Source organism: Chrysochloris asiatica, unplaced genomic scaffold, assembly GCF_000296735.1.
Source record: "Chrysochloris asiatica unplaced genomic scaffold, ChrAsi1.0 scaffold00261, whole genome shotgun sequence".
Lineage (NCBI taxonomy): Eukaryota > Metazoa > Chordata > Mammalia > Afrosoricida > Chrysochloridae > Chrysochloris > Chrysochloris asiatica.
The window spans coordinates 3299551-3323373 of NW_006408779.1; the positions used below are offsets into that span (position 1 = coordinate 3299551).

The following is a 23823-nucleotide window of genomic DNA, read 5'->3' on the forward strand; positions in this document are numbered from 1 at the left end:
TGAAAAGTTACCTACAAAGAAAAAACAGTAAGATGAAACTGGTTTCTCAGCAGAAACCATGCAGGTGAGAAGGCAATGGGATGGATGACACGTACAAAACACTGAAAGAAAAACTGCCAACCAAGCATCCTATACCGAGCAAAGCTGTCCCTCAGATATGACAGTGAAATTAGGGCATTTCCACATAAAGAGAAATAATTTGTAATAACTAGACCAACTTTACATAAAATACTAAAAGATGTTTTTTGGACTGAGAACCAGTAACAGCAGACAACAACCTGAGATTATCAGACATCACAACGCCACCCAGAACTCAATTCAGATACAGAAATATCTGAAGTACAACAAATCTACACGACTGAAAATAAGGAACCAGAGATATCAGTTTATAAAGAAGTTACCAACTAATAATAATGAGGTCAACTACAAAGCAGTGAGAGGGAGTAGTATAGTTACAGAACTTTCAAATGGTAAGGTAGTCAAATAAATTCCAATATAAAACAGATGGCTTCAAATGGGGGGGGATTAATAAATTACAGGGTAACCTCAAAGAAAATGAATACTCATTCACATCAACATAAAAAAGAGGATAATCAGAAGGATTTGGTAGACATTAACAAAACAGAAATAAAATCCACAAACAAAATGAACTCAGCATATAAAGTTACGTGGAACGAAGAAACTAGTAGCATCACATAAAAATACAGCAAAATGACAGCAATTAATTCATACCTTTCACTAATTACAGTGAATGTAAACAGATTAAGTACAGTAGTCAAGGGACAGAGAACAGAAGGTGGGTAATCAAACAGAAGAGCTGCTGTATGATGAGATCTATGCACGCCCATGTTCACTGCAGCGCTACTCACAACAGCAAAGAGATGAAGACAGCAGAAATGGAGTGCTTAAACAAGCTTTGGACATACACACAATGGAGTATTACGGAATGTTGAAGAAGAATAAAGAATCTACAAAACACCTCACAGCAGGGATGAATCTGGAGGACATTATGTTGAATTAAATTAATCAAACACAAAAGGATAAGTATTGTATGAGACCACAGTTGTAAGAAGAAAATATTTTCTTGTTAAATGAAACATTCTAGTTACTAGGGGGTGGTAGTGGTTATGTGCCAGGGAGTCGGTTCTGACTTACAACGACCCTGTATAGGGTTTCCAAGGCTGTAAATCTTTACGGGAGCAGAAAGCCTCATCTTTCTCCCACAGAACAGCTGGCAGTTTTGAACTGCTGACCCTGAGATTAGCAGCCCAACTCATAACCACTGCACTATCAGAGCTCCTTTACTAGGGGGTAGGGAAATGGTATTATTCACAGGCTAGAGGGGAGACACATGTCAACATGGATCACTAGGCAGGCAATACACAAGAGGGAGGTTGTTGTTGTCAAGTGCCATCAAGTCGATTCTGACCCATAGCAACCCTGTATAGGGTTACCAAGGAGAGGCTGGTGAGCTTGAACCACTGACCTTGCAGTTCAACCAGCTTTGCAGTCTGGCGCATTAAAGAGGGAGGTTAGCAGCGGATACATGAAGGTAGCAGGAGACACAGGGAGGACTGTAAGTTATAGTCAACAGAGATAAGAACTGTTCATGTAAAACTGATTCTCTACTCTGCAAACCTTCACTCAATTCACAATAAAAATTTGGGGGAAAAAAAAGTCTTATGGTCTTGACATTAGTGTCAATGCATCAAATCCATTCTTAAGGTGGCCTCTGAAATTCAGATGGGATATACTCAAAGTCATATTCTGGCTCTTGCGGATTTGTTTCACTTTTCCTCGGCGAGCAGTTGGTGTTTGTTTTGGCTGAAGTTACTGAGCTTCTCCATTCTCTTCACACAGATGTGGTCAATTTAATTCCTGTGTATTCCACCTGTTAAGGTTTAAGTGTATAGTGTTAAAGACCAAAGACGTCAGCTTGAGGACCAAGGTGTGCCTGACTCAAGCCATGGTATTTTCAATTGCATCATATGCATATGAAAGTTGGACAATGAATAAAGAAGAACGTAGAATTGATGCAGTTGAGTTATGGTGTTGGATAAGAATATTAAAAGTACCATGGACTGCCAGAAGAACAATCAAATCTTTGTTGGGAGAAGTAGAGTCAGAATGCTCACTAAAAGCCAGGATGTGAGACTTTGTCTCTCATACTTCTGACATGTTATCAGAAAGGACCAGTCCCTGAAGGACATCATGGTTGGTAAGCGGAGGGTCAGTGAATAGGAGCAAGACTGCCCCTCCCCCACAAGGAGATGTACTGACATAGTGGCAACAAGATTGGGCTCAAACTAACAATTGTGAGAACGGCGTAGGACCCAGCAGTGTTTCATTCTGTTGTGTATAGGATGGAATGAGTTGGAACCGATGCGACAGAACCTACCAACAAAAATGGTATATAGGTGCTGTTTATATTGTTACAAAAAGGATATTTGCAGTGAATAAGTCACTGGTCTTGCAAAATTCTACCATGCAATCTCCAGCATTGTTTCTATCACCGAGGCCATATTTTCCAACCATCAATTCTTCCTCTTAATTTCCAACTTTCACATTTCAATCACCAGTAATTATCAATGAATCTTGATTTCATGTCTGATCAGTTTCATAGTGAAGAAATTGGTAAAATTCTTCAATGTCAACATCATTGGCTTTGGAGGGTTGGTATATCAATTTGAATACAGGTGCTAAGTAGTCTTCCTTGTAGGCCTATGGACATTATCATATCACCAACAGCATTGTACTTCAAGACAGATCTTGAAATGTTGTTGTTGGGTTTTGTTAAACTTTTTATTGTGAGTTGAGTGAACATTTATAGACAATATCATCTATTTTACATCTAACCAATCAGACACTTTGTTTTTTGCTAAACTTTTTATTGTGAGTTGAGTGAAGGTTTATAGACAATATCATCTGTTTTACATTCAACCAATCACACACTTTGTTTCATCGTAATGATTGCAATGCCCTCCATGCAACAACACTTACCCCGCGTCCTCCTTCTGGGTCCCATTTTCCTTCCACTCACCTTCCCATATCTTCTCAACTCTGTCCTTGCGTAAATGTTGCTCTTTGGATTTTGAATGCTGGACCATAGAGTATACCTTACTAGGTATATATGCTTTCCCCCACCACCACCCCATATCTGCCTGTCTAGTGCTTGGCTGAAAACTGAGGCCACGACAGCGAGTTCCTTTCCAGACCTGAAGGGCGGTCAAGGGCCATACTGCCAGGTTCCTCCAGCCTCTTTCTGACCAGATAGCCCAGTCTTTTTAAAAAATATTTTTGAGTTTTATTCCATATTTTCTCCCGCTCTATCTGGTACCAGTTGATAGGGGCAGTCAGGCACCGTCTAGTTCTTCTGGTCTCGGAGTCACGGAGACTGATGTCTGTCTGTCCCATGAGACCACTGGACTGACTGACTGCAAGTCTACTTAGTTCTTTTTATTCTTCTTTCCACACATGGAGAGATCACCTTAGACAGCAGCTCCGAAGTTTTCAAAATCCCAGCTGCTACTCACCAAAGTAGTAGGTAGAACATTGTCTTTGTGGACTACGTTATGCCAGTTGCCCATGGAACTATGTTCCTGAGAAATGCTCTTCTTTGACGAATGTGACAACATTCCTCTTGAATTTGTCATTCTCAGCAAAGTAAACCATATGACTGATTCAAAATGGCCAATACCAGTCATTTCAGTTTACTAATGCCTACGATATCAAACTCTATGCACCCCATTTCATTTTTTACGATTTCCGCTTTTTCTAGATTATTAATGGTTGTTTGAAGTTGTTTCTCCTCATTTTGAGTTGTGCCCCATCAGAAAATTAAGGACTGAGACTGTTACTCCATTCACGTCATTAAGGTCAACACTACTTTGAGGAGGCAGCTCTTCCCCAGTCGTATTGTGAGTGCCTTTCAACCTGAGAGGCTCATCTTCCACGACTGCTGTTCATAAAGCTCTTGGTGGCTAACATTCAGAAGTGGTCTGCCTCTCCTGTTTTCTGTTCTGTCTTAGTCTAGAAGCTCTGCTGAAACTGGTCACTATTGGTGACCCTGCTGCTATTAAAATTCTGGTGGTCTAGCCTATAGCATGATAGCAACACACAATCTACCACACTAAGACAAACTGATAGATGAGTGGCAGCCCAGGAGTGTGCCTTCCCATTATAAACAGAAAAAAGGATGCACCACATGGGCGTTTCCCATGTGTATGTGTGTGTGTGTGTGTGTGTGTGTTTTACTTACACAGAGAGAATATTTAGTATGTACTGGGTGTGGTCAGTTCTAGGAGACCTGTTCATGTGTCCTGAGGTGCAGACAGCCTCTGTCTAAAAGTCAGATGTAATGGCTGGACAGACATCTGAAAACTTTGCATGAACTACCACTTTGGAAGAAAATACTCTGAGTTTCTGACTAAACATCAGTAGTGACAAAAGGCTTCTTTCTGTATGCAACAATTTCTTGCTATCCTCCTTCCAAAGGCGGGCACTCCAGGTCCTCTAAATTCAATATTCTCTGCCAGTCTGAGTGCTGCCTGTGCTGTATAACAATTGCTTTTTTATGATGTGGTTTGTGCTGTGTTGTGAGTGCTCCATTCCTAAGATCTCCCAACCAGATACTTAGCTTAAGCCACAGAAGGACTCTATGAGGCTGGGATAGAGAGGCAGCCCAGGCGGTCCCCTCAGTGCTTCTTACCCCTACCTGTCGGTGATATATTCCACGTAGGCAAGGGCGTCCTCAATGCGGCGCTTCTTCGTGCAGAGGATGATGCGGTTAAAGTTGGCATATATGACCGACGACCCCAGGCGCTTGAACTCAGCAATGAGCCTGGGGAACAAGTTCAGAAAAGGTGGTCAGAGAGCACCAGAAGCATCCATGAAAAGAATCTTCTGTAACCTTGATGCAGAGAAGTCCTCTTAATGGATTTAGAACCCAGAAGCAATAGAGAAGACTGACAGAGTTGAGCACGCAAAAATAAAAAATTCTGCACGACATAAGCAAATCCAAAAGATAATCCAAGACTGAAGCAAACAAACTGGCAACTTAGCATAAAAAACGGGCACTCTTCAGAGAGAGAAAACTAATTTGAATAAAAGAAAAACAACAAAATGACAGAAAGACAGGCAAAGGAGATGAAGACAAGTCACAAACTTATTCTACAAATAAGTCTTCTAAGATCTTATGCACAAGGTCATTTATTCCTTGACATGTTGTTTGCAATAGTGGAATCCTGGTGTTGTACTGTAGGATACGTACTAGATTGCCAAGCACAAGGCTGGTGGTTCAAACCCACCAGCCGCTCCTTGGAAACCCTATAAAGGATCACTATGAGTCAGAACTTAACCAGGCTAGCCATAGCCTAAATGTCCATCAGTATGACACCCCTATACATATATGTCCACAATATAGTCCTTACCAAAAAAGCCATGCAAACAAAACCCTAAATACACTGATGGTGACTTGTGCAGAAAAAAAAAACAAAGAGCCCCTGAACTCATGTAGCATCCTTAGGAAGGATCCACACGCACACCTGCACACATGTAGACGCACAGCTGGAGTGGTAACTGACGGTGACTCTGATGTACCACTCCCTCAGAATGGACTGGCTAACCCAGAAGCACTAGATGGCCACTGCTCTGGCGTCTGGAGCTGAGTGAGCAGTATGTTGCTGAGTGTGGTCAGCAGAGCAAGAGACCGTTGGAGACAACAGAGCACTACCTGCCTCCCGCCATGCTGGGGAACCTGACTCACTGCAGGAAGAGCTTCTTCATCATGCTGTGAAGCGTGCGGTGCAGGGCAGGGTCGTGGAGCAGCGAGGATGGGGACCGCAGCCACCGGTAGAAGTGCATGACCTGGTTATCTGCATAGACGTTGTGGTACTGTGTGATTTCCTTCACCCAGCCAACCACCATGCTTTTTAGGATCCTGGAAAGGCATGAAGGTGGTACATGGCTGCTCAGAGCTGGAAGCCCAGGGCCCACTCAGCCGCTGGCCGTCCCGTCCTGGCACTCTGTCCTCGGGCAGTCTACAGCTCTTCCGGCTCATACCTCAGACCCACCCCGGCTTGCTCAGCATTACTGTGACTTCACAGAGTACTCAGTGCCACCAGCCTCCATTTCTGGTTTTCTCCCTTTGGAGAAGAGATCAAGAGATCAACAAAGCTCTGGATGTTACTGGATTGGGGCCATGGGTACCTGAAAGTGTTGGAGCAGAGAGCCGTTTCATCATAGCTGGCAGGCATGCAGGCCGCCTGGTTTCCCGTGATCATGTCCTCCAAGGAGGCCTGCGGGATGGTGTCGAAGCTGATGCCCACGCTGGCGGCCCCCTCCATGTCGTTGACGCGGTGTGACTGGAGGACAGTGTTGACAGCAAGGTTCTGGATGTCCAGCTCCACACACACTGCACACAAAGCCTGACTTAGCCAAGTCCACTACCTCATGGCAGCCCAGCGTCACCTCAGCCAACCCCAGTGTCACCTGGCTCAGGGTCTCGGGGGACAATCACCTGTGGAGTAGCAGCCTGAGCTGTTGATCTCCACCGTGGTGTGGCCCTCGAACTCCATGACCAGGCGGCTGTCATCGGCCTCCTTGCCGCCCAAGTCGGGCCGGGACGTGGGGGAGAGCCATAAGAGGTGGCTGTGGCGCTGAAGGTGTCGTGCAAAGAAGAGGTCGGAGCCAAAGGTAGAGATGTCCTCTGGCAGGTTCCCGACGGGAATGTGGAAATACCTGTGCAGAGACAGAGCCCGCCCAGAGTGAGAGGTGCTTACCTGCTGGAGAAGGGAGGACGGCCTGCTTGATCAGCTCACCTGGCAGCCATAGATACACCCCGCAGAGCATATGACACTCACCTGCTCATCTCAAAGGCCTGGGACAGGCAGGTGTCCAGGTGGAGGTAGTGCCGGATCATGTGCCGTGCCCCATGGCGCTGCCAGTCCAGGACGGCATAGTTGACCTTATCGGCCACCCGCACTGGCACCAGGGGGAACTCCTCCAGCACAGGGACCTCAGCCACCAGGCGTCTCAGCTCCCAACTGGACTGCACGGCGATCAGGGTGGGCCCCCGGCGCTCCTCCTGGGAGAGGAAGAGGGGAGAGCAAACCAACCCATGGTGGTGGAGGAGAAGCCACTGAGAGTAGAAGGGAGGGTGCTCGGGCTCACCTTGTAGGCGAGCAGGAGGCGCTGGATGGCTCTGCAGATGGTCTTTAAGTCAGCCTCTGCTCGAACCTCAAAGGTGTGCTTGGGGGGAGGCAGGAAGTCGGGGCCCACCTGCTCCAGCAGGAGCCCACGCTCCGAGGAGTACATGGCGCTGAGACTGGGCATCTGGTTGCTGCGCACCTGACCCACAGGAGACCCACGGAGCTGCTCAGCCCCCACGTGGAGAAGAGCAAAGCAGAGGGGCACACCAAGCCTGGGGTTCCCATGCAGGTCCCCAAGATTCTGATGGACTTGACGGCACATTCCCCCTTGGGCTGGCCTGGGGAGCATCTTCCTTCCCTGAGAACTCCCCTGCCCGCTACAGAGGCCCTGAACTCACCGTGTCCAGCACAAACACAGAAGCCCTGCGCTGTGTGGGGATGAAGACTCCGAAGAGCGCCTTGTGGCCTTGTGTGTGGTGATACAGGTAGAGGTGGCGGATGCTTCCTGTAGAGGAACACACTGTGGCCCTTGGTCTGCAGGGGCAGCCCCAGGCAACAGGGCAGACAGTATGGGTTCCTACCTGGTTCCAAGTAACTGAACTGGGCCAGAGAACGCATCTCCAGGTGTTCGAGGGCAAAGGTTTCTGCTTCCCAGCCAGAAAGGTGCCTCACCAGCTGCTTGTTGACCACACATACACAGCCAAGCTGCACAAGGGCCCGGAACAGCAGTGGCACCTTGGGAGGGATGGATGGACTGATGGTGAGGGCCGGGCCCATGGACACAGAACTCCTGGCCATGGTGCTGACCCTTGCGATGTGCTACTCCCAGGTCTCAGGTAGATACGTTGGAAATCTGCTCTGCTGGTGGGGTTGGTCTGTAACCTCTGACATCCCATCTGCCTTGTGTAGGTCTCCTTCATACTGAAGGCCCTCCGGGGACACCTATGGGCCACAGGACGCTACCTGAGTCTCATAGACGCCTTCGATGTCTGGCGCCGAAAGCTCCGTGTTGATCTCGTTGATGTGCTCCTGGTACATGTCCTCAGGCACCGAGTACTCATAGAGATTGTGGACCACGTTGGCTCGAGGGAGCACACGGTTCACCTGGGGGCAGAAGCGTGAGGGTCCCTGACACAACTCAGCGCTTTCACAGACATACCCCTAAGGCTTCCAAACTGCCAAGGGCACCCAGACATTCACCCTTCACTCCAGAGATCCCCATTGAAATCCGACTTTGATAAAAAGGAGAAGTGGAGCTGGTTGTGGGGAACGCAATCCCTGGGAGGCAGGATGGTCCTGGGAAGGGTCTGACATGTTCAGAAACATCCAGATAAGCTCAAAAGGGTGAGAAACTAGCCACTCAACACAAAGGATTCCACGCTCTCTCTCCACAACAGTTTCCAAAACTGATCTGCAGAAGACCCTCCAAACCCCACGTCCAGGCCTATCTGGGCCTGGAGTGGTCAGGGCAGGCTCCATGATCAGTGCCTCTCAGGCTTCAAGCCCACTGAGCCTCATGTAATCCCGGTGAGACGTGCACAGTGGAGGTGCAGACGCTGTGCTCAGTCAGGACACATGCTGCTGCCCACCCTTCACTCTCCTGCCCATCCTTTCCCTGGCCTGGGTACGTAGAGATGGACACAGCCGCAAATACCTTGCGATATGAGGGCCCCTCCTCTGCTTTCGCCACCTGCTGGTTCACGTAGAACACACGCGGGATGCTCAGTTTGATGCAGTACAGATCACTGCCGATGACGGCCCACAGCCTGAAGAGGCCGGGTTGGCTGGTCTCACTGATCTGAGCAGAAAGTACAGCACGGAGGGCCTTAACTTCCCACAGACATGCTGAGCCCCATGAACAGAGCGAGGTCCCCAGCACACAGTCCACTGTAGGGCCTCAGCACAAAGCCCACTACTAGGACTGAAATGGGTCAGTGTCTGGGCTCCCAGCACTCTAAGTCAGAATTGTGGCCCTCCCCCACAGTCCACACCTGCACAATCTGCCACGGGAGGTCCAGGATGCTGCGGGCAGTCCTCCGAAGGAAGCTCCCCAGCCCGGTGGTGGGCCCCTCGCGGAGTACCCCAGCCCTTGGCACATTCTCAGTGCCCTCAAGACGTCGTCTCTTCCTGCGAGCAAGGCGCTGCCGGGCTTGGAGCTGCCACTTTTTCTTATGGAACCGGAGCCACACTAGCCACTCCTCCTGGGAGGGACATAGGCTGGTCAGAGGAGAACAGACATGGTACACAGTGTGCACACTGATAGAAAATGCACCCAACAGGCAGCTTTCCAAACCAGCTCTGCTGGGCTGGGCCTTGGGCTAGCCAGCAGATGGCAGCCTGAGCAGACATGCCCTTGAAGTTCCCTACCTGGGTGGTGCCAAGTGAGGGAGCCTGCCCCAAGACCTCCTGCCAGGGCACTGTCAGCTCCAGCTCCTGGGACTCCTCCTGGCTCTCCCAAAGGACCCGCTTCCTTTTGGTGACAACAGGAACTGCTAAGCACGGAGGCTTTGACAGACCGATGTCCTCCATGTCAGGAGGGTTAGAGCTCTGGCTGCCCTCTGGAGCCTGGTTCATCATGACCTAGGAAGGACCAAGCAAGTCTGGACACCACCACCCACTCTCATGTCTGCCAAGTCTGCCCCTACAACTCTATTGAAAACGCATAATCATCTGCTGCCCTTGTGGTTAGCAGTCCCAAGCTTACCCTACAGCGCCACACCAGGACTTCTTACATGAAGCTAACGGTTCCCTGGTGATGTGCACATGACATGCTGAGCTCTTTCCTGAGCACTCTCAGTCCTACAGGCCTAGCTCACCTTGTCTTGTCATTTGGTCAGGGAAACTACCCTCCTCATATTATTAGTTTGTTCTGCTTATTTTTAGCCTTATTCATAAATTTTTGTACTAGTTTGTCACATTTCTTCCTGAGAACATTCTGACAATATTTTTTACTACAATTACACTGAACCTTATGAATTAATTTGGGGAAACTGCCATATCCAGTATTGGGCCCTTCCATTCATGAGCACATAGGGTGTCTCTCTACCCATTTAGGTGACTTCCATATGCTGAAAAATGTTGAGCACTTAATGGTTTCTGCAACTCAAGGACTCCAGTTTGGAGACTTGAATTAAGTTGTATAATTTCCCAAAGAAGTCTTGCATACACTCTGCTATCCTGGATTTATTATTTGCTCCTGTTGTCAGTAACACTTACCAAACAGTACTTCCTAATTGTCTCCAATGTATAAGAAAGCTATAGGGTTTTACATATTGGCATTTTGTCTTATTAGTTCAAACCATTTCTGGTTTCCTTACCAATAATCACATTATTGTCATATAGAAAATTTTATGCCTTCTTCTCAATCCTTAAACTTTGTTGTCTAACTACAAAGCCTAGGGCCTCTGGACAACTTCGGTTACTTGAAGCTTTGATAATTTTTACCATTTTAATAGACACTGAGGTTCAGAGAAGCTAGCACTGCCCTGGGCCCAGCACTGGAGCCCACGGCCTCATTTGTCGCGGCTGGCCTGTTACCTGTCTCTTGCCCTTGATGACAAACAGCTCGCTGATCTTCTTTTGCTTGTAGACGTCATTCTTCTCCAGCAGCTTCTTGTGCAGCCAGTCTGGGTGTCTGACTCTCGGCACGGGGTTCTTCACCTGCATGGAGACACACAAGTGGCTGGGCAGGTGTGACCCCGAGGAGGACAGCCCGGGCATCTGTGTCCACTGACTCTGGGTCTCACCTGCTGCAGAGCTGCAGGGATTGTGATGATCTTCTGTATAGCACTGCCCAGACGCTCAATGTAGTAGTCCCAGTCCAGAATCTGAGTGTGCAGGGGCCAGCAACAGCGACAGGAATACAGCAACACAAGAAACCATCTGCTAGATTTACTCCAGGCCAGGTTTTATGTCTGAATCCTCTCAGGCACAGAGCTTAAGTGACTTGCCCGGATGGCAGAGCCAGCACTAGAATCCCGAGTCACAGTTCACATAGCAGCTTAAGGAGACTCCTGAACTGAGCGTTTAAACCCGGCCTACAGTGGAACCTCCTCCGTGGTCACTCGTCAAGTATTAGAAGGGAGGAAGTCAGGAAGCAGGACTCCAGACAGACAGCCCAACTCAGATGCATTTGGCTCAGTCCACTTCCCTCCGAAACATCTCAGAGCAGACCAAAAAATGGCACTCACCGTCCGAATATCAAACTCCTGCAAGGAAGAGCTCTTGAGCCACTTGCGGAGAAAGTGCTTCCTCACCGTGGGTTCTGCCTGGAAGATGGCCAGTGGGATGGCCCTGGTGAGGAGACACATGGTTGTGGACTCTCTCAACGCCCGAGGTTAGAGATAACCCCTCAGGCGTCACCCATTCCACCTGCATCACCGTTTCCTATAAACCACACCTGGTACTGAATACCTGTTATACTTAATAACTAAATAACACTTCACTGCATTAAAGTGCCAGCGTTTCATATACAATCCCCCTGCTGTTGGCCGCTGGACTTGCTTTCAGCATTTAACCAATTCCCAGAGCCGTTTGCCTGAGTCAGTGGGGGCTCAGCAGTGGAATGCTCGCCTCCAATTCAGGAGGCCTGCATTTGATTCCCCGTCTGTGGAAGCATGCACACTGCTGCAAGGCTAAACAGGTGTCAGCAGAGCTTCCAGACGAAGAGACAGACTAGGAAGAAAAGTCTGGCAACCTACCTCCTAAAAAGGAAATGGATCAGCAAAGGTAAGTCACAGGTGCTAGCTAGCATGTAGGTCTGGGAGGGTCCTTGGACCAGGAGCTCTCACCTCTCTGTGACGGGCGAGCCCTCAGGTTTCCGGGAGATGATGTAGCGGCAACTCAGCCCTGCATCCTTGACCATCTGGTCTCCCAAGAACTCAGCCAGGCGCTTGGCTGTACTAATGGAGGTTGACTTCTGCTCCCCATAATCTTCCAGCTTCCGAGACATGGAGCGGTTCTCAGAGATGAGCTCAAACAGCTCCGAGTCCGGCATGTTGGCTGCCTACAGAAAAGAGGCATGGCTGCACAAACAGCACTGGAAAGGCAAAGATGCAGCTCAAAGGTCTTAATTTCCAAGGGGTTGCCTCTGACCAGCATACAGCAGTCTTTAAAACAAACACACACTTTCGCTTTTATTGCTAAACTGTAAACAAAATGTTGAGAAATAAGTATTTACTGAGCTATCAGTATGAAGACTTCAGAAACAGGAGGATACTCTGTGTAAGATGGGAAAGGCCAGGTGATGCTCCCCTAAAAGGAAGATAAGGATGTGGAAAGAGGAGTCAGAGGGAGGGAAGTGAGAAAACCAGCAGCTAGTGGACTGTCCAGCCAGAATGCTCCTTAGAAGCAGACTTAAAATATTCACTGATGAAGATCAAAGGCCACAGCCTTCAATATGAATTGTACTTCAATGTACAGAAAACAAAAATCCTCAACAACCGGACCAATAAATAACACCATGATAAATGGAGAAAAGATTGAGGTTGTCAAAGACTTCATTTTATTTGAATTCACAAAAAACCATTCAGGAAGCAGCAGCCGAGAAATCAAACGATGTATTGCACTGAGAAAATCTGCAGCACAAGTACCCTTTAAAGTGTTGAAGAGCAAAGATGTCCATTTCAGGACTATCACCTCATGTACATGTGAAAGTTGAACAGTGACTAAGGAAGTCCACAGAACTGAAGTACTGTTATTAACAGAGTTGGAGAAGAATATTAGAAGTACCGTGGATTGCCAAAATAAACAAATCTGTGTTAGGAGAGGTACACCATAATACAAAGAGATGTCATTAGAAGGGACCAGAGCTTGGAGAAGGACACCGTGCTTGGTAAAGTGGAAGTTAGTGAAAAAGAGGAAGACCCCCAAGGAGAGATACTGACAGAGACAGAAGCAATGAGCTCAAATGTAACAATTGTGAGGATGGCACAGGTCCGGGCACACCAACGACTGCTAATGACAGAAACATGAAGCCCACCTGAAATAATACTCATGTTCTAGCTCAACGATAGTGGGGCAGTTAGGTAAATCATAGCAGGTAAATCATCCTTAAAATAAGACCACAAAGCAACACAGGAATATTTTACACATTCTATGAGGAAGCATAATTAGAGATTAGGTAGTACTGTCATCTAAATTGTGAATATCACATGTGCATTTATAGAACTTACAAAGACTTAAAAAGGTGAAGAAGCTGATATGATCATTGATAAAATTCTCTCCAGGTGATTTCTTTCCCGAGCAGTGATTTTAAAGGATGTTTCATTTTCAGAGTCCTGTCTCTGAGGATGTTGAGAACTGGTCCTAGGTTTGTCCAGCTCCAAGAGCGGCATGATTTGTGATTTGCTCCCTTAGTGAGTAGAGTGGTGAAGGGGGAGGTGGGCCTCACCTTGCTGTATAACACATCTAGCCAGTAGTCGGCCACCTTGGCCACGGAGCCATACACCTCCTCCAGCGTACTGCCTTTAAGGAAAGCCTCAAACACTGACGACTGAAAGATCTTAATCAGCTGCAGTTCCCCACGACGCTTGACCTCGAAGCCTTTGAGCTCTGCCAAAGAGCCATCCTCATTGAACACAGCATACCTAGGGACCAGGCAGGCAGGGCAGTGAAGAGAGCCAGGGGTGTGAATTGCGTTTTCACTTCTATGCCCCCAACATTTACACTCCTCAAACACGACCATGATTAAGGGTTGGGACCCCAGAACCAAAACAAGGCAGGTGGCAATGAAGCTGATGGCATCAGTGCCTACATCTCTCTGACTGAATTAATCAGCCAAAGAGGAGAAAGACGGCCAAAGCCTGTGACTGCTCTAGCACCTAGTTGATGTTTCTGAACAGATCATGAAGTCAGATCTGTCCACCTCAACCCACGCATTCTTGGCAAATCCAAGGGGCTGCAAGACACCCACCTCTTCTTCAGCTTCTTGCCTTCTTCCTTAGAGGCGGGGAGGATCATGGCGAGGTAGGGCCCATCAACTTCAAAGAAGATGCTGTTCTCGGAGCGGGTGACATAGGTGAGTGAGGAGGGCTCAGCGAGCTCCTGGTACTGGTGGTTGGTGAAGCCTTCCTGTAGCCCGCGGAGCAGGGGGCGGGGAATATGGGGAGAGCAAGGTCACTGGAGACTGTCTCAAACCCAAGCCAACAGACCCAGCACAGGGCCCTTGGGGGGATCTCGAGACAGAGAAAGAACAACAGAGGAACACTGGGGAGTCCCAGATACAATCAGGACTGCAACTTAGTGCTGACAGCTCTACCACGCTGTAGACACAGCTCGTTTGTGCTTCGCACACACTGCATTTCCTACTAACGGAAGAGGGGAGTCGCCCTGGGTTGACCAAGTCTGTCAGCACCATTTTTACAACAATGTGTGCTCATTTCTTGTCTGTGTCCCAATTTGCCCATTCTAACTAAATTTAAACCTTTTCAAAATGCTATTGCTCCCTTCATAGACTGCAAGTGTCAATATAATTTTTAAACCAAAAAATTCCTCTATTGTGATGTCCGCTTTAATGAAGTGGTTTGGAACTAACCCACAGTATCTCTGTGCATACTTGTGTTAAGTGTTAGCATTTGGCGAACCTGGCTAAAGGGTGTAACATAGACACTTTTCTCGTAAGTGTAATGTTATTTCAAAACAAAATGTGTAAAAAGCAGCAAAGTCTGAATGCTTGACTGAAAGGGACAGTACAGCCCCAAACGCAGCACTTTTGAATATGGCATTCAGACTACAGAACCTCAGGCACAGAACAACTCTGAGCTGGTGAGGCAGGTGGTCTAAGGAAGGCAAGCACACCAGCTTGAGGCATTTTCAGAGTCAATAAAATCATCTTTTCAAGTTCCCTTCAAAAGGCCCACACTAGGAAATTATCCCGTCCTGCTGGAGGCCCACTTACCTTGACCATGATGTTCAGCATGGCCCCAGGATAGGAGATGGTCAACTTGCTCTTCTTGGCATTGGTCGTCTTGATGACAAAGTTTTCTGGAAAACTATTGGGCAGGACACACCATATTCCATCTGTGTCCAGCTCTAAGGGCCGCCTGCAGAGATGACAGAAATGGGTGGTCCTGGATTGAACTCCATTCTCCCAGAGAGTGTGTCAGCTGGCTGAGCCGTGATTCTCAGACTTGGCAGTTATGGAACGATGCCACATGGCAGTGATTTGGTGAGGCCCCATGATGTGGTCTAATGTGATAAACCAGGAAGACGATTAAGGGTGTTGCAGCCAACGTTAACAAGATGTAACGCAAGATTCCCTGGTGTATACCTTTTGCTTACAAGGAGACAAGGAGAGAGAAGTGAGCACAGATCAGAGGGACTTACTACCACCAAGAAAAAAAACCTGGATGGGAGAGCATCCTTTAGACCTGGTGGTTACATGCCGTGGAGTTGTTTCTGACTCATAGCGACCCAGTACAGGGGCAGAAAGCCTCATCTATCTCCCGCGGGACAGCTGGTAGTTTCGAACTGCTGACCTTGCAGTTAGCAGCCTGGGGGTCCCTAAATTCTGAAGCTTCAAGATCCAAGGAGAGAGTGATGCCAGTGTGATAGTTAAGGTTTTGTGCTAACTTGGTTGGGACAGGATGCTCAGTGGTTTGGCAGCTAAGATGCAGTTATTACCTCCGTGGTAAGATCCACTGTAACACAATCGCCCTTTGTGAGCTGTGACCAACCTTGATGCAATCACCCGTGTTGTAAATCCTGACTTGTATGATGTTTAGGAAGTCAGATGCCATCTACAGGATTAGGTTGTATGTGACATTAATCTCTTTTGAGATATAAAAGGAGAGATAAGTGAGTAGAGAAAACGGGACCTGCCACCACCAAGATAGACAAGCCAGGAGTGCAGTGCACCCTTTGATCCGAGGTCCCTGCACTGTGAAGCTCCTCTTGCTGCTACTAGGTGCCAGTCAGCTCTCACTCATACCAACCCCATGCACAACAGAACTGCCCACCCTGCACCATACTAACAACTATTGCTGCACGTGAGCCCATTGCTGCTGTCAATATGCCAACATCTTGTTGCGGGGAGGGAGGGCTTTCTTTTCTGCTAATCCTCCACTTTACCAAGCACGAGGTCCTTCTACAGGGACTGGTACCTCCTGATTACATATACAAAATATGAGAGATGAAGTCTCGCCATCCTGGTTTCCAAGAAGCATTCTGGCTCTATTTCTTTCAACATAGATTTTTTCAGTTCTTCTGGCAGTTCATGGTGGTTTAAATTTTCTCCAACACCTTAACTCTTACGCATCAATTCTATGCTCTGCCTTATCCAATGACCAATTTTCACTTGCATGTGAGTTGAAAATACCATGGCTTGTGTCATGCACTCTTTAGTCCTCACACTGACATCTTTGCTCTTGAACACTTTATAGAGGTCTTACGTAGCAGGTTTGCTTAATGCAATTCATCATTTGATTTCTTGATCGCTGCTTCCATGAGTGTTGACAATGAATCCAAGCAAAACGAAGTCCCCTAGATCCAGGGAAAGACTGTTGCCAAGACACATGGAAATCTCTAAGGAACACTGGACCTTCAGATGCTGAAAGGAGACAAGGACCTTTCCCCCAGAGCCAAAAAAGAGCCTTCCCCCAGATCTGGCATTCTGAATGTAATTTTCTAGCCTCCTGAACCGTATGCTGAAGGCATCCCCTTTTGGTTTTTCTACGATAAACGCTGAACTGCAAACACAAAGGTCCACAGTTTGAGCACACCAGCCACTCCACAGAAGAAAGATGAGGTTTTCTGCTCCCACAAAGATTTAAATCCTCAGAAATCTTATACAAGGTCACTATAAGTTGGAACCAACTTCTTGGCATTTACAGACAACAAAGATAACTAAGACACCAAGACTCAACGATCTCAAAGGAATGCTGGGTCTACACATGCTGAAAGGAGACAGGAAGCTTTCTGCAGAGCCGATGCTCTGAATTTGGACTTCTAGCCTCCTAAATTGGGAGAGAATACACTGGTTTGTTACAGTCACTCACTTGTGGCCCTTCTGTCATAGCAGCACTAGAGAAGTGACATGGGTCCACAGAGCAGGCTGTTGCCTCCACCCACAAGAGCTGGCGGTGTCTGAAGGCAGACCGAGCCCTACTGCACCCACATGACAAATGTCTCCACTGACGTGGCCCCCACAGCACTCACCCGATCTGCTCGATGAGCTCCCGAGCCTGAGTGATGATGTTGGCCCCTGTGAAGCAGACGATGCCAGCCATCTCCATGGAATACCAGCGCGCCCTGGGAGCAGGAGGATGAGAAGGCTCAGGAAATGTTAGAAGAGGAAAGCAGGGACGGTGTCTTGAGGGGGGCGGGGGGCATTAGAAGCCACAGAGTGACCTGACACTGACTAGATCACTGACAAGGAGCCAGTGTGGACACAGCCTCCAGGTCCTGAAGGAAGTAAGGTGCTGCCCAATATGGCTCCGTGTGACTGTTGTTCTCCAGGACTATTTCGTCCTGCTGTCCTGCCACCCCAGCCCTTTGCCATCGCCCACCCTTTCTGACCACACCCCTCTCCTCGCTGGCCCCTTGCTCCCCGGGACACTGCTCTCCTATCCTGCCTCTTCTCCGCAACCTGTCAGCATGGTCTAGTCAGTTCTTAAAACAGGAAACCACTCCCAGCACAGTCCCACATTCCAGCTTCACCCACCCCCACCCCCTGCTGTTCCTCCTGCCTGGTCATCTGGTCATCACACTGGTACATTCACACTTAGTCTCAGCCCTCCCTCTGGGGACATCCTCGCCTTGGCTTGGACACCCTCCTCCATCCTGATTTCTCTGAGAGGCTGGTTCTGTTGGGATTCCTCTGCTTCCCCAGATGCTCGTCAGGGTTCCTTATACCCACCAACCTGTCTCTTCAGCCTCCTACCCCACCCACCTTCTCCAACACCCCCAAACTCAGCAAACAGCATTGCCATGCTTGAGTCTGCGTCCCTTCTCCCCGACTCCACATGCAGACCCAGCCCCTAATCATCCTTCGTCTGTGCACTGCACGTACCCCTTGCGCATGACGTAGCCATAGAAGGAGTTGAGGATGCATTTGTGAGCCAGCTGCAGGGAGTCGTACAGGATCTCCATGTTCTTGCAGCGCTTCACCTCAGAAGCATCGCCCATCTCCACCGCCGCAGACAGCTTCTTCTTCCACACCTGAGGGCCACAGACACTGAGCGGCCTGCTGGTCTCCTTCCTTACGTTCAACATAATCAACAGCCCAAGCTGTTCATCTTTCAAATCCACAGTCAGCACCTCAGGTGTGCAGCCTTACACTCCCCACAGCAGCTACTGGACTCAGCTGCTGTAGCTCACAAGTACCACAGACATGAACGTGGTCATGTTCCAATTACACTTTGTTTATAAAACCAGATGGTCCCACCATCACTTCCTGACCCAGCTCTAAACAGCTACTTCAGAAACAGTCATTCGAAAGAGTTCAGAGGGCTTAGGTCAGATAGACTGCCGCCTATTCCTTTCTTCCCTTAATGCTTCAGTTAATGACCCAAAAGAAGTCTGGTGCTTTTATTGCCCACGTGAGCACACTCAGTCAGGAAGACCAGACTTGTGGGCTCTCCACCCCAAACCCTAATTCTTAACTAGTTCTGTTTCCCCGTCCTCCTCCTCTCCGCACTCAGTCCAGAGGGACAGCCTGGCAGTAGAGGGACCCGATCAACACACCCCTGCAGTGAGTGAGCCCCCTCGTCTCAGAATAAAGCTCTCCCTGATCCCTTACTCCCGCAGCGTCTCGAGTGCAACCTTGTGCAGCCCTTTGAATTCATAGCGTCGGTCTCGGAAGGCGCGAACTGTATCCACGTAGAAGGAGTTCTCCCGTTGGCAGATTGTGGTGAGACGCTGCTCCACCCGGGTGACGTGGAGCTTCTTGTATGCCTTTCGACAGTAATCTGGGCACGAGACCAAGGAAGGGGTGAGACCCAACTGTGAGCACTGTGACCTTCTAGGACTTAGTCACAGCAGCAGGGAGCCCAACAGAGATGCAACAACTGGGGGGCCGGCAGTATGTGCAAGGCCACGTGCCGGGGACACACAACATGGGCACTGTTTCACAGAGGGCTCACCTGCCAGCCTCCGCTTCTCGTACTTGGCTTGCTCCTCCCGAGACAGCTCGTGAAATGCTCTGGCAGGTCCCTCTGGGAACAGGGAAGGGAACTTCTCCGACTCCAACTGGTGCTGGATGCGATGATACTCACTGCGGCTGGCCGGCACTGGAAGGGGCAGAGAGGCCTGCAACAAAGCTCGCGGTACGTCCCCCAGCAAATCTGCTGCTGCAGCCCATGTCCCCAGCCCCTCTTCTGCAGACAACTCAGTGAACTCTCCCTCCCCACAGATGGTCACTGGGCTAGCCAGGCACTCCTGTTTCCTCCACATCCCTCGGGGTGGAATCCCGTGGGGGGGTAAGTGCCTCTCACCACACTGATGTTGCTCCCAGCCCACGCCCCCTCCCTGGGTGCTCACTGAACTCGCCCCTCCACTGCCAGGCCATCTTCCGCTGGCAGTTGGCACCAGGCTTGTTAAAGTCACAGGCGGCACATGTAGCTTCATCCACCATGGCGGAGGGCTGTGGGGGAGGAGAGAAGGAAGAAGAATAAGGATTTCAGATAGGAAGAATCCCAGCTCTGCTGGGCGCAGCGGACACTCACCTGCAGGCGGTTAGTGAGGATGATGTTGGGATACATGGCTCCTACATCCAGATGGTATATAAGGGGACATTCAATTCGATTAGGGACGTCCTTCAAGGAAGTGAGTCTGGCCTTGATCTGGTCGCACACCTACAAGTCAGGGGTGGGGACATGCAGGATGGTCACACAGGTGTCACTCAGGGACTGGGACATGGAATGAGGGGACAGCCATGATGAGCAGCAGCCTCCCCTCGAGAGCCCCCAGGGTGTTCTGGATGAGTCCACTCAGAGTAGTTGTGAGGCAGTGCCCACCCAGAAAGGGCACTGCAGCCCCTCCTGCAAGGCCTGCCACCATGGGCCCCATCTCCAGGGCAGTGCCCAACCAGAACAAGCATTATAGCTGCTCCTGCAAGGCCTGCCACCATGGACCTACAGCCGCCCACCCCCAAGCCTTCTCCATTCTGTATCGCCCATATCACTTTGCACCCCAGAGCAAGTTCATGTGTCCCTTCCTCCATCAACTATTCCTATCCCACCAACACTGGCTCCTCAACTCTGCCAAGGAGCTGTCCTCTGACATAAACACCTTGGCAGGAGGAGCCTGTGTCCTGTCTCAGTGTCCAGGAGCCTGGTACACAGTTTATGGAAAGCAGCCAGTCTGAGGGATCAGGCACAAAAACAGTCTCTTCCTGCTTCCCACCTTTGCTTCCATAACTTACAGTAGTACATGAGCCCAGAGCTTTGAGGTTTTACCTCCTGGAAGTTGGTGACCTGCTCTATAGGCACCTTCTCCTCTTCCTCGATAGCATGGTGCATGGTCTTCTCAACCCGCTGCAGCAGGAAGTCAAAGGCAGCAGGATTCTAGCTCAATGACAGAGACATGCGTCAGACCAAAGCTGGCCTGTACTAGTGCAACTCCCCACATCTGCTGTGCACCGGACACCAGTGAGTATTCCAGCAGAATCAGCATTGCCTGTGCCTGGAGGGTCAGGGGCAGGGTCAGGGAAGCACCTCCCACAGTGGTGCCCTGGCTGTGTGTGTGTGTGTCCATCCGGGATGGGTGGGGGTAGGGGGGGCCTGGGAAGAAAGAACTGTGTTCACTCCAGCCCTGGGACCCTTAGCACAGGAAAGCATGGGGACCCAGGTCTGAGGACACATCATCTGAAACCCAGTGGAAAGAAAGGTGTGAGGATGAGGGTACGCACCATCCTGAATCGGCAGGGAATGTCACTGCGGAACACGCCGGACTCAAGGGCCTCTACGTGGCCACCCACATAGGTCTCGGCATCAAGCACATGGCCATCATCGGTCAGCTTATTGAACTCCTGCTCTTGTTTGTTGGGGAAGACAATGTTGGCATGGAAAGCCTGCACCATTAGCAAGGCTTCACAAAGAGTTCCAGAACCCTTCCGCAGCACCTGGTGGGAAGAAGTGGGAAGACTTGGAGCCAGAACAACCTTACTTTCAAGGTCCTGATTTGCAAGCAAAGTCCCAGAGCACCAGGAAGAAATCAAACCCAACTCTGATGTTCAAAGAAAAAAGTCTACTCTCAATTCTTAGGAGAAACAAAGTCCTAACACGTGCCACAACATGGATGAACCTCGAAAACATTATGCTGAGTGAAACAAGTTCGTCACAAAAGGCAAATAGTGCAGGACTAGGCAGACAGTTGACACGCACCCTCTACAACAAAGATGCCCGAGCCCTAACTCAGTAACCCTGAACTTCAGAAGCAAGGTTAGAGAAGGGGATTGAGTGCTTGCTGGGAGGAGATGAGCAGGGACAGCCACAAATAGTACACACTTCTTGTGAGCAGCTCAGGCAATAGCAGTTGGTGGCGGAGCAGATTCATACAGGTGACAGGAAAGGTGCAAGTCCCCTGGTGACTAGAGGGTTGGCTAGCTCCCATCCTCATCCATTCCCAGTGCAGACCCTGCTCTACAGTTCAGAGCCGCCTGGTCACACGAGTGTGAGGCAGGATCCAGATAACCTCGGGCACAGCTTTGGTGCCTGGATTCAGGCAGGCTCGGTTTCCTACCTATAGGACCAGCAGTATTTCACCAGTCACCTTGTCATCCTAACAGACATTGAACCAGCTCCACCAAGGACCTCCACAAACTACTTCCAGACTGAAAAGTCCTGAAATATCAGGTAAGGAGGCCGATAGGAACTCCATCTAGGGCCAGGAGGTCTGCTGTCACATCCTCGGGAGCTCCTGGGCCTCTCCTCTCTGGGTCCAACAGCTGCCTTATTTTGTTTCATTGTTTTAGTTTGTTTATTCTTTCTCCTCCTTCTGTACTTCTCTTTTCATTCACTTTAATTTTATCCTTTCTAGCTCTGCTTTTATTTTTTCATCTTTTCTGCTGTTTATTTCTTCTTTTTTCCCCCATTTTGATCTTTCTTTACTATTCGCTCTTCATTTTTCTTCTCCCTGATTTTTCTAAGTATTTTTAACTTCTTCCTTTTACTTCATCTTTTTTCTTCTATAGCCCTATTTTTCTGCCCCTCTTCTCTTTTAAGGTAATCTTAAGTGATTTCTAATTTGTTCCTTTTATTTTGTCTCTTACTTTTCTGTTCTGTAACTCCATTTCCTTGGCCCTCTTTTGTCTTTATACTAATTATATTGTTTCTTTCACGTTGCTATGTGTTTTATTTCTTTTCTCACTTTTTAATTTTCTCTTTTCATTGTTGGTTGCTTGTTTATTCTGTTTTGTTTTCTTGTGTATGTGAGAGAGGAGCTTTCTCTTTCCCACCCAATAGGAGGCAGCAACAATGCCCCTACAGCCCAACCCCAACTGTACCCTCTGTACAACACCAGCTCCTGTGGCACCTGATCAATGACAGACAGCAGCCAACACCAGCCACACCCATTCTAAACTGAGGTGCAGGAACAGTGACCGACAACAATTTACACACTTCTGTTCTCTAACTATGGAGTCCTGGTGTGGTGCTATGGGTTAATGCACTAGACTGCAAAGTCATTTGAACTGCAAGGTCGGTGGTTCAAGCTCACCAGCCACTCCTTGGAAACCTTATACAGGGTCACTATAGGTCAGAACTATGGGTAGGAACCAACTGGAAGGTACTTAACAGCAACAACAACATTCTCTAACTAGACCCACAGGAGAGATCTGGTAAGAGTCTAAGAACAAATAAACATACAATCATCAATTAAATACAAACACAAAACCACCACATGCCCTATTTTAGCTCACATTAACAAACAAGAGAGAATGGCTCAAAGAAATGGCCAAAATGCAAAGCCAGAAAACAGTTCTGAGAAAAAAAATATTATGGAAGTAACTGAACAATAATTTTAAACAAGGATATTTAGGTACCTTCAAAGGATTGACAGAAAGATCAAGGAAAGTAAGGAGAACACTGAAAAAGCATTAGAAGAATTCAGGAAAGCACTACCAGAACAGACAAAACGAATGCATATTTTGAAAAATAAAGAAGCTGCAATCAGAAATCTAGAAGAATACTGCTGAGATTTCAGAAATGGAGAAAGCTTTGAGAAGGCAATGAAGAAGATTTGAAGCAATGGAAGTGTGAATTAGTGAGCCTAAAGATAAATGTTTATTAAACTAGTGTGCTAGAAGAACAATCAGAAAATGTGTATTAAACTAGTGTGCTAGAAGAACAATCAGAAAATGTGTATTAAACTAGTGTGCTAGAAGAACAATCAGAAAAAAAGAATGAAAAATCTGAAGAAAGCCTAGGAGTCACATGGGCACTATGAAGAGGAATACCTTACTGGTGATTGCAATTCCCGAACTAGAGACAATAAAAAGAAAACAGAAAATTGTTGAAGAGTTGTTGGAAGAAAATCTTCCTACCATCATGAAAGATGAGTCGATCAGCATACAAAAGCCAACTGAAACCCAAATGGGATACATCCCAAAAGAAAATCATCAAGACATATCATAATCAAGCTTTCCAAAACCAGAGAATCCTGAAAGCATCTCAGGAAAAATAAAAAGTTCCTGCAAAGGAGATCCAATAAAACTAAGGTCTGACTTTTCAGCAGAAAA

The 23823-nt window shown here is 48.3% G+C and overlaps 1 protein-coding gene across 1 annotated transcript in view; it reads right to left on the reverse strand.

The window, feature by feature from the left end:
• The window catches only part of POLE (polymerase (DNA directed), epsilon, catalytic subunit), a 59929-nt gene that overhangs the window by 19404 nt on the left and 16702 nt on the right, over positions 1-23823 (reverse strand). The window contains exons 15-41 of the mRNA XM_006874089.1: positions 20995-21207; positions 20543-20650; positions 19811-19939; positions 19626-19728; positions 19229-19375; positions 18909-19054; positions 18157-18305; positions 17304-17396; positions 15046-15190; positions 14062-14219; positions 13540-13735; positions 11939-12153; positions 11339-11441; positions 10895-10975; positions 10686-10808; positions 9516-9728; positions 9140-9349; positions 8803-8946; positions 8112-8252; positions 7730-7883; positions 7547-7653; positions 7171-7347; positions 6861-7084; positions 6518-6738; positions 6208-6412; positions 5765-5938; positions 4715-4840 (exon numbers count right to left, since the gene is read on the reverse strand). Of these exons, the coding sequence (XP_006874151.1) occupies positions 4715-4840; positions 5765-5938; positions 6208-6412; positions 6518-6738; positions 6861-7084; positions 7171-7347; positions 7547-7653; positions 7730-7883; positions 8112-8252; positions 8803-8946; positions 9140-9349; positions 9516-9728; positions 10686-10808; positions 10895-10975; positions 11339-11441; positions 11939-12153; positions 13540-13735; positions 14062-14219; positions 15046-15190; positions 17304-17396; positions 18157-18305; positions 18909-19054; positions 19229-19375; positions 19626-19728; positions 19811-19939; positions 20543-20650; positions 20995-21207 (4205 nt within the window). The remainder of the gene's footprint in view (positions 1-4714; positions 4841-5764; positions 5939-6207; positions 6413-6517; positions 6739-6860; positions 7085-7170; positions 7348-7546; positions 7654-7729; positions 7884-8111; positions 8253-8802; positions 8947-9139; positions 9350-9515; positions 9729-10685; positions 10809-10894; positions 10976-11338; positions 11442-11938; positions 12154-13539; positions 13736-14061; positions 14220-15045; positions 15191-17303; positions 17397-18156; positions 18306-18908; positions 19055-19228; positions 19376-19625; positions 19729-19810; positions 19940-20542; positions 20651-20994; positions 21208-23823) is intronic.